Source organism: Serinus canaria, chromosome 1 (assembly GCF_022539315.1).
Source record: "Serinus canaria isolate serCan28SL12 chromosome 1, serCan2020, whole genome shotgun sequence".
In the NCBI taxonomy this organism is placed as follows: domain Eukaryota; kingdom Metazoa; phylum Chordata; class Aves; order Passeriformes; family Fringillidae; genus Serinus; species Serinus canaria.
The window spans coordinates 27,367,779-27,383,720 of NC_066313.1; the positions used below are offsets into that span (position 1 = coordinate 27,367,779).

The 15,942-nt window shown below is 42.6% G+C and overlaps 1 protein-coding gene across 1 annotated transcript in view; it reads right to left on the reverse strand.

Moving 5' to 3' along the window:
- The window catches only part of CLCN1 (chloride voltage-gated channel 1), a 59,204-nt gene that overhangs the window by 19,162 nt on the left and 24,100 nt on the right, over window positions 1-15,942 (reverse strand). Inside the window, exons 3-8 of the mRNA XM_050981591.1 lie at window positions 10,479-10,632; window positions 9,828-9,959; window positions 7,982-8,361; window positions 7,128-7,205; window positions 6,301-6,379; window positions 677-802 (exon numbers count right to left, since the gene is read on the reverse strand). Of these exons, the coding sequence (XP_050837548.1) occupies window positions 677-802; window positions 6,301-6,379; window positions 7,128-7,205; window positions 7,982-8,361; window positions 9,828-9,959; window positions 10,479-10,632 (949 nt within the window). The remainder of the gene's footprint in view (window positions 1-676; window positions 803-6,300; window positions 6,380-7,127; window positions 7,206-7,981; window positions 8,362-9,827; window positions 9,960-10,478; window positions 10,633-15,942) is intronic.

A 15,942-nucleotide genomic window follows, 5' to 3' on the forward strand; every position in this document is an offset into this window, starting at 1 on the left:
CTGCCCACATGGAGCTCAATAAAATAGATATAATTGTAAGAATAAAAGATAAAGGCATTATAAGGAAGAAGTTTACATAGAAATGGCAGCCTTCTGCACCAAAACTCTATGCCCACAGTGGCTGAGATGCTCTCCTGAACAAGCCTGACTTGTGCAATTTCTGTCTGCAACACATGTCTGCAACTCTCATGTTTTTCAGTTACTTGAAACACTTTATTTTTTCAGGACCTTCAATCAGATCCCACCAATCCTGTACTCTCCTAATCATTCAATCATCTCAATTTTCTTGACTACCTGTTTTTAGTCAACAGATGACCAAAGCAGGCCATGATTTTTCCAGCAAGGATTACATCCTGTGTGATGGGATTTCTCTGTGTTTGTAGCCTGGATGCCATTCTGCGTAGGGGCAAAAAAATCCCTCCTCAGGGGGTCTTTTACATTCTGTCATTTATGAGTTAGATACACCCCAGCTCTCTTAGGAATAGCTTGGGCTAGACAGCTGACAAGATGGCAAGACAATTCCCTTTCTCCTTCCTTCTGTGCTGCTGGAAGTCTTGTGCTGTGGCAGAAGTCTCAAACATCATAAAAAACATCATTGTGGTTTTGAGAAAGATGGAAAATAATGCATGAACAGAGCAACCTGTGTGCAAAGAGAGCAGAATGGCTCTTAGCTTACCTGCATCCTTGTTCCAGACAGCCAGGACTCGGAACACGAAGGCACTAAAGGTGGCTGCAAAGAAGCCTCTCCAGTAATTGCGCACAGCAAAGTAAGTGGAGGTGACCTCGATGCTGAAAAGAACCCCTAGAAAGGGTTGGAAAGGGAGCAAAGTTAAAATAACAAGTGCCATGTTAGAAGCATGAGAGAGGGTTCTAAACAGCTCTCTAGAGCAGTGGTCTCCACACTTCTTTTATCATGCACCCCTACCAATAAAAGGTTTTTGAGCATGTACCCTCCCCTCCTAAGTGTATTTATTTAAAATTAATGCGCATATACTGCTGTACTAAAATATTGTGTACAATATCAAACACGCACCAAAATAGAAAATAAACAAGGATGAGATAAAGATGAAATAAACATAATTAAAAAAAATTTGTTTTATTTATTAATGGAACAAAAAATTTGTTCTCACTAAAATAATAATATTCTTTTCTTTAAAAAATCCTAATGCTTTGTGACACAGGGAGTCTAAGGTCTGGTTCCATGCTTAATTATTTTGATACTTGGTCTAAAAAGAATATCTCACAAAGACACATAGATCCAAATGCAAGAAATGTATCGGCCGTGCTGGTTAAATCATGATGCTATTTTTTCAATCCCACCTACCACATATGCAAAGATTTTTATTAAAATTTGGGTAGTAAATTTTCATCCTCCCTGATATCAGTCATTTGTCGTTGCAAAATAATCAGAAGATGTTGAATTTTTTAATTTTTAACAAGTGGGTTCAAACCCCACTGAAAATCATAATCTTGAAGATTTTTTGCAAGGTAGAAATTTTTGTTTTCAAGTTTTTTGAGTATATATAAAGTGACAGGTTTTGTAGCTAAGACATTTACATTGTATTTGGCAACAGATTCACAAAACCTCCACAAGTTTCTTTTGAAAAGCAGTTTCTCACCCACTGTTAGAACATCACTTTCACCTTGAAGTACATTAAGTATGTTTACTTTTTCAAAAATAACTGCTAGGTAGCAATCTACTGACAGGCACTTGTCATCACAGAAAAGATCAGCAAATTCAGAACACATGTCTTTTTGTAAAAGAAAAAGGTGCAACTGGACTTTAAATTCTATTCTTCTCTAAAGTTGCCATCAGATAACCAGCAAATGCATGTAGGATTTTCATGGCCATTTCCCATCTTGTTATGAAGTATTGTGAAAATTCTACTCTTTCAGGGTCTTGTTTCTATTAAATGAACCACATCAACAACATCCTGCAGCACTTTGTGCGTGTCTGGCTCCCATCTCTTTACTGCAATAGCTCACCTGTGAACACTGCAGGGCATGGATTCCAGGTGTAGTGGTGCCTAGGTAACCTTACCCCCCAATTCTTCTCTTATTTTGCTCCACAGTTTTTACATGTGCAGAGCTCTTCCTTAAAACATTTTTTATTAAAGAAGTAATTTACTGTTGAGAATACAGCGTCTGTAGTAGAGATTCCTTTCAGTGTCTCACAGAAAGAAGTTCTGCATTTCACTATTGAAACAGAATCTGGAAAATACCATCATCTGAGGCATTTTAGAAACATCTGTACTCCAATCCAGCTGCACAGGAAACCTCTCCTACTGTGTAATTTGTACAGACTCTTGTTTCTTCAAACCTTAAGCAATGTCTGCTGTGCATCTTCCAGCAGTGTTTACTGATGAAGGAACACATTTTAGCTTGCTGCCCTATTGCTTTCTGTGTACAGTCACAGCCAGTTTTACATTTTATGGCAGGAAGAACAAGTGTTTCCCCTGTGGTGTGTGGCATTTTCTCTTTTGCTGCAAAGCAAGAGACCTCAAAGGAGGCTTCTCTACACATTTGTCATTAGGTTCAGTGAAATTTTGTGCAGTATTGGATTGAATGTCACACGGCTTGAAACATCACAGAAAAAATTGTAGAGGTTTGTCTTCATGCTTTGCATGCCTAGATTTGAAATGTCTTGCTAATTCTGATGTCTTCATACCCTCATTACTTAACTTCTCAAAGCACAATACACACACAGGGTAAAGTTCATTGTTAACAATAGCAGATGTAAATTCATATTTAAAATAACCTTTGATAATTTTAATCTTTTTTTTATCCAAATTCCTCTCAGATCTGATTAGCTGGCCATTGTTTGTACCTCATAATGGGACTGAATAAGGGCCTGTGCTAGAAGTGCCAGCTCTGCCATTTCTTGTCATTTCTCTGTGCTCACATTATTAGTATTATCTTCAGTCCATAGCCTCTTTGCAGGAACCTTTAAAAGCCACTTTTCCAATTTGTGAGGATTAGTTTCATTAACACTAGATAATATAATCCATAAATCCACTTAATCCAGTGTGGGCACACATCAATTGCAATTCATTGCAATATGCTGAAAGAGAATAAATTATTGAAGGCACCATGGTTAACCCCCCACATTGGGAGCAACTCTACACCTCATGCACTGCATGTGACAAGTGGCCATGTGACATATTAGGGCACTACTGTCAGTACAAATACTTAATATTAGTGAAGTTTAATCTATTTACTTTTTTATATTAAAAAAATAGAAATTCTAGTATTTCCTTCCCACACCCAGCAGATCACCCTGTGCACCCCCTGGGGTATGATCACCCCAATTTGGAGACCACTGCTCTAGAGAGCCTTCTCCTCTTGCCTCCAGAAAGTGGACAACATGTGGAAAAAAGACTGTCAGAGATACTGGGGAGGCTGAAAACACTAAAGGCAAGTGTTTCTGTCCAAAGTAAATGTCACATCAAAAATGTGGTGCAGGAGAGGGGCAGAGGAGAAGAGGACTAGGTGGGAGAGTCTTTTGGTACCTGAGGAAAAGGAAACCGAACAGCCACTTGCCTCCAAGTGGTGTCCCAAAGCAGCAGCCAACACCCACAGCACACCCCACAGTCAGGACATCCGTGTAATAATAGGGCTGCTACTGGTGAAAGAGACAAAGAGAGACAGACAAACAGAAGAAAGAAGGAAAGAAAACAGAGAGTGAGTAACAAAATTGGCAGGCATGACTGCATGATGTCACCCAGCTCTATCTCCAGTTTCAGAGTTATAGCTATGTTTATCTTACTTCTCCCTTCTGGATGGCTTCAAAACATTAAAAAGGCAAGACCTGGCACAGGACAGGCATATACCTGGAATCACACATTTGAGAAACATGAAGAAGGCAGCATCTCATTTTCCTTTGAAACAGACAGATTTCTGTCACTGTGGAAGAAATGTCTCCTGGAAAATCCTCCAGAGGGTTGAAGGAGCATAAGTAGGTTTCACTCCATCTCTTTTACTTTGGCAGGGAATCTCAGGATGCACATGTGCCATGGAATGCATCAAAAAACCTACCCTGTGATTCAGTGTGCACAAGGCACATGCATGTCCAGAGCAGAGTGTGGACTGAAGCTGAAGGTTCTTCCATGTTGGGTAGGTGAGTGGGTGACAGATCACCCAGTAAAGCATTGTGCTGTCCTGGCAAAAATGGTCATAATATTAAAAAAAACTAATTGGAAAGTATAAAAGGGAGAGTCTTTCTAAGAGACTGGGTACCATTTGCTTGTCAAGGGCTAAACTGGCTTTTCAAATCCATCCTCCTTAATACACAGGGTGGTATTTACCTGCAACAACACCAAAAAGTTACAAACCAGGGCAATATGAAGCGAAATTGCAAGCTATATCCTGTACCAAGCTGAAGATTACATGACTCCCAGCTAATGGAAATCACATTTGGCAATTTGGTGTAAACCCAAAAGAGGAACTAGGGCTACAGAAACTATGGTAACTTTCTGTTCGTTCCCATAATACAGGGTTATCACAGACTCACAGCAAGCTTTAATCCTGTGTTTCTGAATGTTTCTCTATGTCTCTGTTCAGAACTGGGCTAACTGCAAGGTTTGATCAAGGGTAATGGGACCAGGGTGCTCAGGATCAGGCTGCTAGGGCAGCCCTGAACACCTTCAAGGGCAGCAATTCCCCAGCATCTCTTGACACCTGTCCCACCCTGAACCACCTTTGGGACAAGGGGAGAAATTCTTTTCATGTGTAGATGGACTTTCCCTTGTTACAAGTTTTGCCTGCTGTCTCTTTGTCCTTTCACTGTCCTCTGAGGAGACTTTGACTATTTTGTCTGACAAAGGCAGCAGTTAGATCAGTCCCTGTTTAGCCTTCTGTTTTCTTCTCTAGTATCTCCCAGGTATGATGCATCCTGAGAGTCTCTGAATCTCTGAGATTATCTTAATTCCAGGTACAAAGAAAGAAACAAGAATTATAGACTTCTGCGGAGATTTTTTGAGGTTTGGGGGTTTTTTGCTTTATTTTTTTTACCATTAAGACAGATACCATTCTCCTGTATACTTCCAATGGTTCCACCTGACTGTGGTCTGACCCTTGGTTCTGAAACTGCTTTCTCTCAAGGCTTTTGGCAGACTGACAAATTTTGCCTTGAAGCCTCAGGCTTCAGCTCAGACTGTCTACATCTCGCTGGACTGCCCACATATGCACAGTTCTCAGTGTCTGTCTTGCTTAGCCTGATTTTCTTTCTGGCATCTTTTCTCAAGTTATCAACTGAAGAATTTCTCATCTGTAGCTGACAAACTATGCTCCTTCCTTGATTTTTTTTTTTAATAGCCAACCAGAGTAAAGATCATTTAATAGCCATTTAATAGCCAACCAGAAAAGATCATTTAATAGCCAACCCAGAGTAAAGTATTACTGCTGATGCAAGACCATGTTGCATTTGTCAGCTCAGTCATCCATTTGAAGACTAAGAGGAAAGAAGTGCATGGAAGAACTAAAGACATTTTAGAAAAAACATAGCATTTAAAAACTCCTTACACTTCAGGGCACAATAACCATGTGAAGAGGTTCAGGGCAGCACATGGGAAGAGGGGGAAGTGAAATGAAAGACAAATTATTTATTGATATGTTTCCACTGCTTTAGGAAGAGGCCTCTGTACCATGTGCCTCTGTTTAAGGAAATTCAGTGAATCAGAAGAGTAGTACAAATGCATGGGCGAGACATAAATTTCCAAATTTTTCCTCCAAGTGGGATCATGGAAACTTGTGAAGGGACCACTGCAGTTGTCTCCGCACTCAGAGAGGTGTTAGTACTGTTAATTCCAAGGCTAGGTCAGGTTCTTGTCCAGGTGAGTCTTGCACATTTCTAAGGGTGGAATTTCCCTGGACACTCTGAAACCTATGCCAGTGCTGGACCACCTTTGGGAGAAAAGAACATAATTTCATTTAACTGAGTCAAAATTGCCCTCGTTGCAAGTTGTGCCTGTTGCCTCTTGCAAGGTTGGCTTTTTTTTACTTCTGTTCCCTACTTGATCCTTATTGACTTTCTGGATAGCCCTTGGTACTCTTCAGGTGGAAGAATGTTAATGGCTGGCAGGGCCTGAACAAGCTGCATCCTTAGAAATCAGCACTTAAATAGGTGTCCCTTTTCCTGTAACTTTCCCTTCCTTTCACTGCACCAGTTACATGAGAAAAGAAAGAATTTGTGTTGAGGCAGTGGAGAGGTATCTGTGCAGAACCTTTCATGAGAGCAGGAAGTCTAACAGCAAGAGGTCAAAGGAACTGTACATTAAATGTCACATATAGGAAGACACTTGCCTCCAAGAGGAGCCTTGAAGCAACATCCGACTCCAACTGCGCAAGCCGGCACCAGGAGGTCGAGCTGCCTATGCACATTCTGGAACAGGGAGTGCAGCCAGAGACGGGCATGCTGGGGTTAGAGGGAGCAAAGCCACGGGGTTAGGACCCAGAACAATGAAAAAGCAACAGCCAGCAGCACAGTCAGCCATTGCTATTACAACTAGCAGGCTCTACACACTTTAGTGCAGTCTTTAGTACTGTCAGCTGGTCTCCAGCAGTGACATCTGCTCCTTGTGCACAGAGAACAGCACCTCTAGCTGTATTACACAGTCACTTTCTGCTAAGAGCCTGCACATAAAGGAGTTCCTACATTTATCTATATGTGCAGTTAATAGATTTTTTTTGTACAACGAGTCAATATGGTGATCAGCCTGCAGAGGCTGTTTGGCGATAGCAAAAGCACAGAGACGGTGTCAGTGTCTATAATTAGCAATGCTGTATAAATTTGGCTTAAAGACAAATTGATCTTTGTCTGCAGCTACTTTTTTATACAGTCAATGATCAACAGTGCAAAGGCATCAATCACAAGATTGAAAACTTGTCAAACACATACTCCTAACCAGTCTCTGTGTAATTTCTGGGCAACACTGGTGGTCCTGCACAGTTATTTGGACTGTTTGCCTGGTCTCGCATTACTTTTGTTCAGCCTGTATTTTACTGCTCTAAGCAGTACAGTAAACATCAATCTATGTGTTTCCCCTGTGTTCCATGGCCTACCCATACTATGCTGGGTGTCTCAGGAGCTCAGCCTGTGGAAGAACTGTGTGCATTGATGTGTGCCTTACCTCATACACCCCACAGAAGATCGACATGAACTTGCTGAGTACCACAGCACAGATACTGGCAATATGCACAAAAGGACCCTGCAAGAGAAGAGGAGGAGAACATTAGAGAGGGTTGCCCTCTGGTTACTGACAACCATTTAGCTACTGAAGGCCTCATAACTTCTCTGCCATCTCAGCCAGTAATAGAACCATTAGGTTAGAAATGACCTCTGAGATCATCGAATCAAACCTTTAATGCAGCATCACTGTGTTCACCACTAAACCATGTCCCCAGGTGCCACAGCTAGGCAGCTTTTGAACTCTTCCAGGGATATTGATTCCACCACTGGCCTTTTCAATGCCTGACCACCATCTCATTGAAGAATTTTTTCCTAATATCCCATCTAAACCTTGCCTGGTGCAACTTGAAGCCATTTCATCTTGTCTTGTCACTCGTTACCTAGGAGAACTGACTGATTCCCACCTGGCTACAACCTCCTGTCAGGGAGTTATAGAGAGTGAGAAGGTCTCCAATGAAGCTCCTTTCCCCCAGATTAAGCAACCCCATTTCCGTCAGCCGCTCCTCAAAGGATTTTTGCTTTTGACTCTCCAATCTTCCTCAGTTCTCCTATCTCAATTTATTTTTTTTCCCCTCACAAAGACTACCTGACTTGAGTTCTTTGATGTTTCCTGTATCATGTCTTTGAAAGTGGAAGGAAAATGGCCAGTGAAAGATAGGTGTTGCTGGAAAGAGCAGAGCTTTGAGAAGAGGGATGGTGGTGAAAGTAAGAAAACATTTATAGATTCTTCCTTCACAAACAATTCCCACCTTCCAGACCATGGTTACTACTGCACACAGAATCAGCAATATTTACCTCTTTCCCCACAGGCATGCCACTTCCAAGCCCAGCGGTGAGGGCCACAACTTTGGCCACAAAAGCTTTGAGAGTGAGATACTCCTTGAGGACCACTCCCCTCATAATGGTCTTGAGCTCTGGGATCCCAGACCCTGAAAACAACAGCAGAGCCGGGGATGAACAAACGGAACAAGAAAAACGGAACACGAAAATGGAACAAGAAAAACGAGACAGACAGAAACAGATCTTGCCCTGCCTTCTGCCCTCACCAACAGCCTGTGGAGACACAAAGTGGCAGAAGCTGGCTGCAAACAGAATCAGGCTTAGTGGGACGGCCACCCACACGGCGTACTGCAGGGGGACGTTGGGGTGCAGCGCTCCGTACATCCACTTGTAGGCTGCAACACACAAACAGAGAGCCCATCAGTGCCCACAGCTGCTCCAAACAGGCAGGTAGACATCAGAGAATCACACACTTGCTAAATCTCTTTCAGAAATGGTACCCTCATGCTCCTTTTCTAAGACAAGCCCTGTTTTGAGTACAGGTTCCCCAATAAAGCAGGCATTCTTCAGGGATGGATAGAAGCCACTATTAATACCTGTGCACAAGTGTGGCATAAAAAGAGGCATGTTACATGCAGCTGTGAGGACAAATCACTGTGCAGTGTCTTCATTTGGCAGTCTGAGGGTCTTATGTGGGTTCTGAAGGACAATAAAATGGTCCACCAACCATTTCTTCATAAAAAACTAGTTTGAAAGCCCTGATTGTGATTTCTCTTCTAGAGCAGCAGAATGGAAGCTGTGCCAGCAGCTGTTAGAACAGCAGTGGTACCGTTGCTCAGCCAGGTACAAGATGAGCTGGTGAGAATCCAAACTGAACTGTGGCTCCTCTGCATCTTCCCTGCCTGAGCTGGCTCCCCAGACAGGCTCAGTAGAGGCTGAGACTTGGCAGGGGAAAAAGAACCCCAAAGGACTCAGCTGCAGGGTGTATAAAGGACAGGAACTCTCAGAGTAGATTATAACAAACACCTAGTAGATGGGGAAGCTCTGGAGGGAGGAACACCAGGCTGAAGGAATGCTGGGAGCTTTGAGGAATTGCAGCAGCCAAGACGAAAAGGTTGGTGTATGTGTGGGCCAGTTGGGACTGGGACATGAGGATAAGGACAAAGGAACAGTGCAGTTAACAGGACGTGGCAGTGAGTGGGGTGCTTGTATGTGCACACTGAGGTGGGGGCTGAAAGATCTTGTAATTTTTGTAGCTGGCAAAGGGAGACAGATCACAGGAAAAATGCAGGGAAGGGATATAAGACAGGGAATAGGAGTTCTTTGTGAAAAGGGCAAAAGGAGAGGGCACTGTATGCACAGATGGCAAAAAAAAAAAAAATCAGGCACTGTATAAGTAAAAATTGGAAAGAACAAAATCTAGGTAAAAAGCAGAAACAGTGCCAGAAGGGCATCTAAGAGCCCCTTTCCTCATTCCTAATATTCTTAATACCCATGTTCTTAATAATCTTGGGGAGAAAGGGAAGCAGTATAACAGGAAAGGCCACAGTAACACTTCCCTGTGCTCCTGCATATTTAAGGGAGCAGAAAGAAAAGGGATTCAAAGTAATTGTTTGTCTTTGACTCATCACAGACATATCTCTTGTTTCTGCCCATTTAGTTCCAAAATTTCCCCTGCCATCCCTTTAAAGAACCTGTCCCTAGCCAACCTTTACTACATTGCCAGAACTTCAAACTTCCCAAGCAGCGAGGCTTGAGGATGGGACAACGATGCTAAAGGAGGAACAACACGGGTCACTGGGCTTTGTAACACATTCCTATAATGTACTGGCTGCTTTTGCAACACCTGAATGGGACCCACCCTGTACGGTCTTTGCACTGGCATAATCCACTCCCCAGCTCACCAACGCCATGACCAGACCCAACAGAACCAAGAAAATCCAGTCCTCTCCAAGCTTCTTGGTAACATATTTCTGGATGCGTTTAGCACAGTCTGTGGAGGGAAGAGTGAACCAGAAAAACTGAGTGAACATAGATGAAGCTGTGTCTGTCTCTCTTTTGCTGAGAACTGACTAAAACAAGGATTTATTTGGAGGCAGCATGGGCTTCATGTTGAAGGACTGATACCCATCCCTCTCTCACACAGTTCTGAAACATCTAATGTAGTTGAAAAAACATTAAAAAAAAAAAAGGGGGGTGGTGTACAGGACACACAGGGTAGAATTTAACATCTTGTACATTAGCAGCAAAAGTCTGATACGAGGAGGTCCTTTTCCTCCCATTACAGAGCTCTGTTGTGGAAAAAATTATTTACTTGGGACTGTTTTTTTTTATTCCAAACATATCTTTTCTAGGATGAAATCTCATATAGAAAAGGTTTTTCAACCCAATGAGATTAGATTCCTTTTCCTTCCCTGTCTGCTTCTCCCCAGTCACAATTGCTTAAATCCCATTTCTCTTGCTGGCCTACCCAAAATCTGGTAACAGGGAATGAAACATGAATTGTCCCTACCTTGACATTTGGAATAGTGCTCTTCTTTGATCTGTACTTGACTGTCACGTTTCAGGGGTCTTCCATTGTTCCTTTGGGCCTGTTTCTTCAGTAGCGTTGCTGCCTCCTTGTCTGAAATGTTATCTGTTATCCGGTCTGTGTATCGGCCATACAGCTAGGGCAGCAGGAAACAAGAGGGATCACAAGGAAAAGGCAAGGCAAATGTGCCTTCACAAATAGCATTAAGGATGACAAAGCAGATCTACCAATAGTCTGAGGTACAGACCCAAATGTACCAAGCAGGGAGACTGAGACACAGAAACTCTCAGGCAGATGCAGCTCATTTATTTTTTTTCTTCTTTTTCTTTCTAGTTTCTTCTTTCCAATCTCTCCAAAACATTTTCACCCCCTTTTTGGGAGTACAAGATATGAGCACAGAATATTTGTTATTGTCTAATGTCCTGAGGGGAAAAATGGCTGAGAGATTGAACCCTAAGAGACAGCATTTGAGCAATAAGAGACGGCTTTCTGGAGGTACAAAAGAAGGTCAAAGTAGTTCACATGAGGCTGCCATCCTCAGGGCTGTCTCAAAGATTTCAGCAGCACTGTAAAACATCTCTGAAGGTTTTGAGACGCATTACACTCTCAAACAGGCTGCAGGAATGTCCTGCATCTGTTCCTCCTGCTGCCAAGGAATGCTTAACAGGGCACACAGCCACTGGTGCTGCTAGTGGAGGAAAAGAAGCAGCATCATCTCAAAAATATCACAGGCTGCTGCACACCTCCAACCATTATTTACCCAACTCAGCATTTTAAGTCCCCCTGCATCTCCAATTCCTCTGAAATTCCTAATTGCTTAAGCCACTCTGTTTCTTCAGAAACTAAACTTGAATAGCAGTTGGTTTTATGCAGTTCACAATCAGCTGCACGTGCTTACCAAGGACATTTCTTACACAGGTCTACACTAAACTGGGCAGTTGTGCTGTCCTGTCAACATCTTAAGGGAGCCTGAAGAACCCTGACTGTGCCCCATGCTTGTTTACCAGATTCTCTGAAGAGCAGCTATCCCACCTCACTGTTTCAGAGAATAGGTGGGGAAGGTGTGCATTTGAGAAGCAGAAAATAAGCTCCTTGTCCTTGCATGTCCTTCAGCGAACCAGGTTTGGCTTTACTTCGGACCAGGTCACCACCTGATGCACTTCCCACCTGTGACAAAGTGACCCTTTGCTCCCTCCCCAGCACAAGGTCTGCTTCTCTCAGATTTTCTGAGTGGCAGCAGGAGAATGAGCCATGTTTTGATCAGCCAAATCAGACACTTAAGCTGGAGAATGACAGGACATATGACAGAGATAAAGCACTACCACACACTTAGGAGACATTTCTATTTGACAGTTCCTGCTTCCCCCTTTCAGTGTAACAAAAGAGATGTTCCTGCTCCCTTGAGATTAAATAGATACAGAGACTCACATAAAGATTTACACTGGAAGGCAGCTCTCAAGGTTTCTAGTCCAAGCCTCTGCCCACAGCCTGCAAACTCCAAAGCCAGGTAAACCAGATTAGGCTGCTCAGCACCGTATCTGGGCAACTCCTAAACAACTACAGGAGTGGAAATTAACCACCTTCTCTGAGCACCTGTTTCAGTGCTTTACCAATTAGTATTTCAACATAACAAACATGACTGAAGGTCCTAAGTATTTTATTTATTTGTACAAATTCCTCAAGAGGTACTTGAGCCATGTGCCATAGCTCCTTATGGAAATCCTTGTGGATTTTTTTTTTCTTCACAGAAGCCCTACATATGCTTTTAAAAATCATCCTGTTCTAAAGATGGCTCACCTCCTGCCTCTTAAACAGATTGATCCTGTCTGAACAGCTGAAAGAATTCTTCCATTCATCACTGTATTGGATGCTATACAAATTTAATGCAATTATTAACCACATGATTACCAACACATTCTAAGTAAATTAAAGCAGAGTCTTTGCAAGGAATAATGGCCATGCTGTGACCCCCTTAGAACAGACAGAACAGTGAAACATCAGGCTGAAGAATTTCATCTACAGGGTAACTGCCACATACAGAATGCAATCCTGCCTAGCAAACAGCTCATTTTTTCTCTTACTGTGTCTTTCAGACTGAAATGCCAAATACTAGCAGATTTTAGACAAATGCATCTTCACATCATCTCAGCCAGTGTTTCATTGCTGTTAAATGGTCATGAGAGATGGGTTTATGTCAAATACAACTTAAACCCATGTCAAGTATGAGATTCAAATTAGACTCTTCCATCTGCCAGATGGAACAGCATGACAGTAGAATAGTATGGATGCTGAAAGTCTTCATATGGTATCTGAGTTCACTGCTTCTGCCTGGCTGTAAAATGGTGCACTTGGGATATGGGAAAAAAAGGAATTTGTCCACAGACATAAAAAAGAAACTGCTGTCCTGGCAAACCAGGTAGTCTAAACACATTTAAAGAATGCTTCACACATGTGCATTGCTTCTCCAGGATTCTGAAAGTATCTAAAATGGTAGGAAACTGTGGGACAGAGAAAGAATCCAGAAATCAGAGGATGACCTTACAGCAAAATTGGGTTAAGCAAGAAATATCCACCCACTAGAAGATGTAAAACCAAAAATATAACACAGTACGAGTCTGACTGTTCCTTCTTCTGTTGCTCCTTCTCTAACATGAGGAACACAGGGTTTCTGAGCACCAGAAAAAATGAAGACAATTTTGTAAGTTCTCAATTACCACCTAAGGGTTGAACCAGAAAAGGTACTATCATGCCTACTTGGCTAAATGCTGAGGGAGACCACTAAAATGTGCAAAAACAGATGAAGGTATAAATACCACTCAGGATAGATGGGAGAAACATACATTCCCCCCAAAAAAACCATTCAAATGAAAACAAACAAACCAAAACAACCACAAAAAATAAACCACAACCAAACCATCCAGGAAGAAAGCACAAGGCAAAGTTTGTTTTCAGAGATGAAGCATTTATCTATGCAAAAGATCTTTTGTCTTTCCGAAAATTGGGGAAATTTCATTGTTTGAGTAACAGAGGAAAAGCTGCACAGAATCTCAGGGGAAAAAATACATCACAATCTCAAAACTTTTCTGGGAACTATTTTCTGAGGGGTCAGCACCTGTACAAAACTGCCCTCCTCCCACAGTCCAAAGTCCAAGCTCTTTCCCATGCCATTCAGACTGAACAATGCTTTCCCCACAGAATACTCCAGGCCTGAAATCCTTTTCCCCAGCTCTGCCAGTGCATCCTGTTTATGATTTGCTGCTCCCAGCCACTGAGGCAGCCTTAGCCTGTACTTCCTTTCCCTCTCACTTCTGCCTTGTAGCCATTCTGCTATTCCTAAAATTCTCTTCCTTAGGTGATTTTTTTTCCTGATGCATCACCAAGGAGAAGCGTGTCTGACCTCAAAGGTGAAACTTCCCCAAATGCAGCACATACATAAACTTAAATGTGTAAAACATCTCAGTCCACTGCTTAGACACAGAGCCAATGAGGCACATGTAAGGGACAGGGAACAGCAACAAAATAAGTTGTTCCTGAAGAAAAGGTGGCAAAGAGGAAATCTAATGGCAGTGCCACTACCTAAAGGGAGAGAGAGGTTGGATGGAAACATCAGAGCAAGATATCTCAGAGGGGCACAGAGATGGGAAAAAGGGAAAAAGCACAGCTTGAAAGAAAGGAAAGCCCCTGCAAAGGAACACATGTTCCCATCCAGCCCCACTTGAGGGTAGTTCAGCACAGGAGCAGGTGCTCAGCGGGACTGGGGAATCTTCAGTGTTGCAGATGCTCAGAACATGCCTGGAAAAGGCTCTGGACAATGTGACCTACCTTTGGAGTCAGCTCTGCTGTGAGTACGGGCATGGGCTGGAGAGCTCCAAAGGCCCTCCCACCTACCTCTCTCTGTGAGCCTGTTATTCTGTATTACTGCATTGCCTGATTTCTTAGTGCATGTCCCTCCCACTACCCCCATCTGTGTATTGCTGAGTGAGCTCCCTGCCAGGAGCACCCTTTCTATAGTCACAAATAGCACAGCTTTTAAATACTTCACCAGCTGTAACTGCTTTCTCATGCAGAAGTAAAACAATACAAAATCCTACAGTGTAGGATAATGTATATTTTGAACAAGGGATATTACATAATCTGTTATATATATACTATCTCTTATATTAATTTTAAAAAATTATTATTATTATCATCATCATCATCCTAGTACTATTATGTTATTATCTATTAACCACTATATGGTTTCTGAGTATCAATTATCTGAAGGTCCAAGGCCAAGGACCAAGATTTCACTATTTTGGGGCCTGTGTAAACTAAACCAAATCACATGTACAAGAGAAGGCAACAGCTAGCAGAAAAAGGAGCTCAACAAAATCAAAATCTCTGTCAAATGTTTTTTCAAATGACAGTGGGGAAGGAAATCTTAATGCTTACTCTGTGTGGAAATGTATGAAAACATGTGTAACATGTTTTTCATGCTAATTTCATGATAATAAGTGTGCATGTTTGTACAAAGTACACGTGCATCTTTATAATTTATTAGCATGTGCATGAATGACAAGCAAAATATACACATCCACAGCAAACCTGGCTTAGCCAGAATATGCTTGCATGCAAAGTTCCATGATAAATGTACATGCACACGTGTACATGACTGCTTATATAAAATATTTTTTAGGACATATTTTTCAGTAAATCATAAATACAGCTGTCTGTTTTTTTTACCAGACAGCTGTATTTTTGCAAATTGCCTTCACGAATGCGTGCTTGCTTGGGGATGTTTCTGCCTGAAGATATGCATGGGAATGGGTTTGATGGCCTTCTTGTTTGTATGTGAGATCATCTATCTGCATGCACAGACCATCAGGCCTCTGGAACTGAGCACAGAGACACTCTGGTGTCAGGGAGCAAGAGCACAGAGCTGGTGGCGTTGCCTCACTGTGTCATCTGTGCCTACTGAAGAATGGTTTTAGGTGTGGGGGACTGGCATATCTGCTGGATCTGTGTGAGCTGGGATGTTCCTGGGCATGGATGTCCATTACTGGAGAAAGGGTTTGCATTGGGCAGCTCCCCACACCCCAGCTCACTCCTGGTTCATGGCACACACACAAAGGTGCCTTTCCTCCATCCACCTCAGCTCTCCAGCCCCATCTGCTCCCCATGGGGCAGGCATCACCCCAGTGGAGCTCAGCCTCAGGTAGGCACCTCTCCACCCCCTCCCACCCCCCCTGCTCACCCTCTTAGCGTGGCTGCTGCAGCCAAAGCTCTGTCTTGTGTTGGTGTAAATAAAGCCTAAACTGCTCCAGTCAGACCTCTGTCCATCTGGGCTGCTGCTTCAAATAAGCCAGTGGGGTGGTTTTGGAAGACTTCAGTGGAGGAGACATGCAAAATCTCAGATGTTGTAGGCAGTTTCAGAAGAGAAATTCCTGAATATGGCCATGGAACTGAT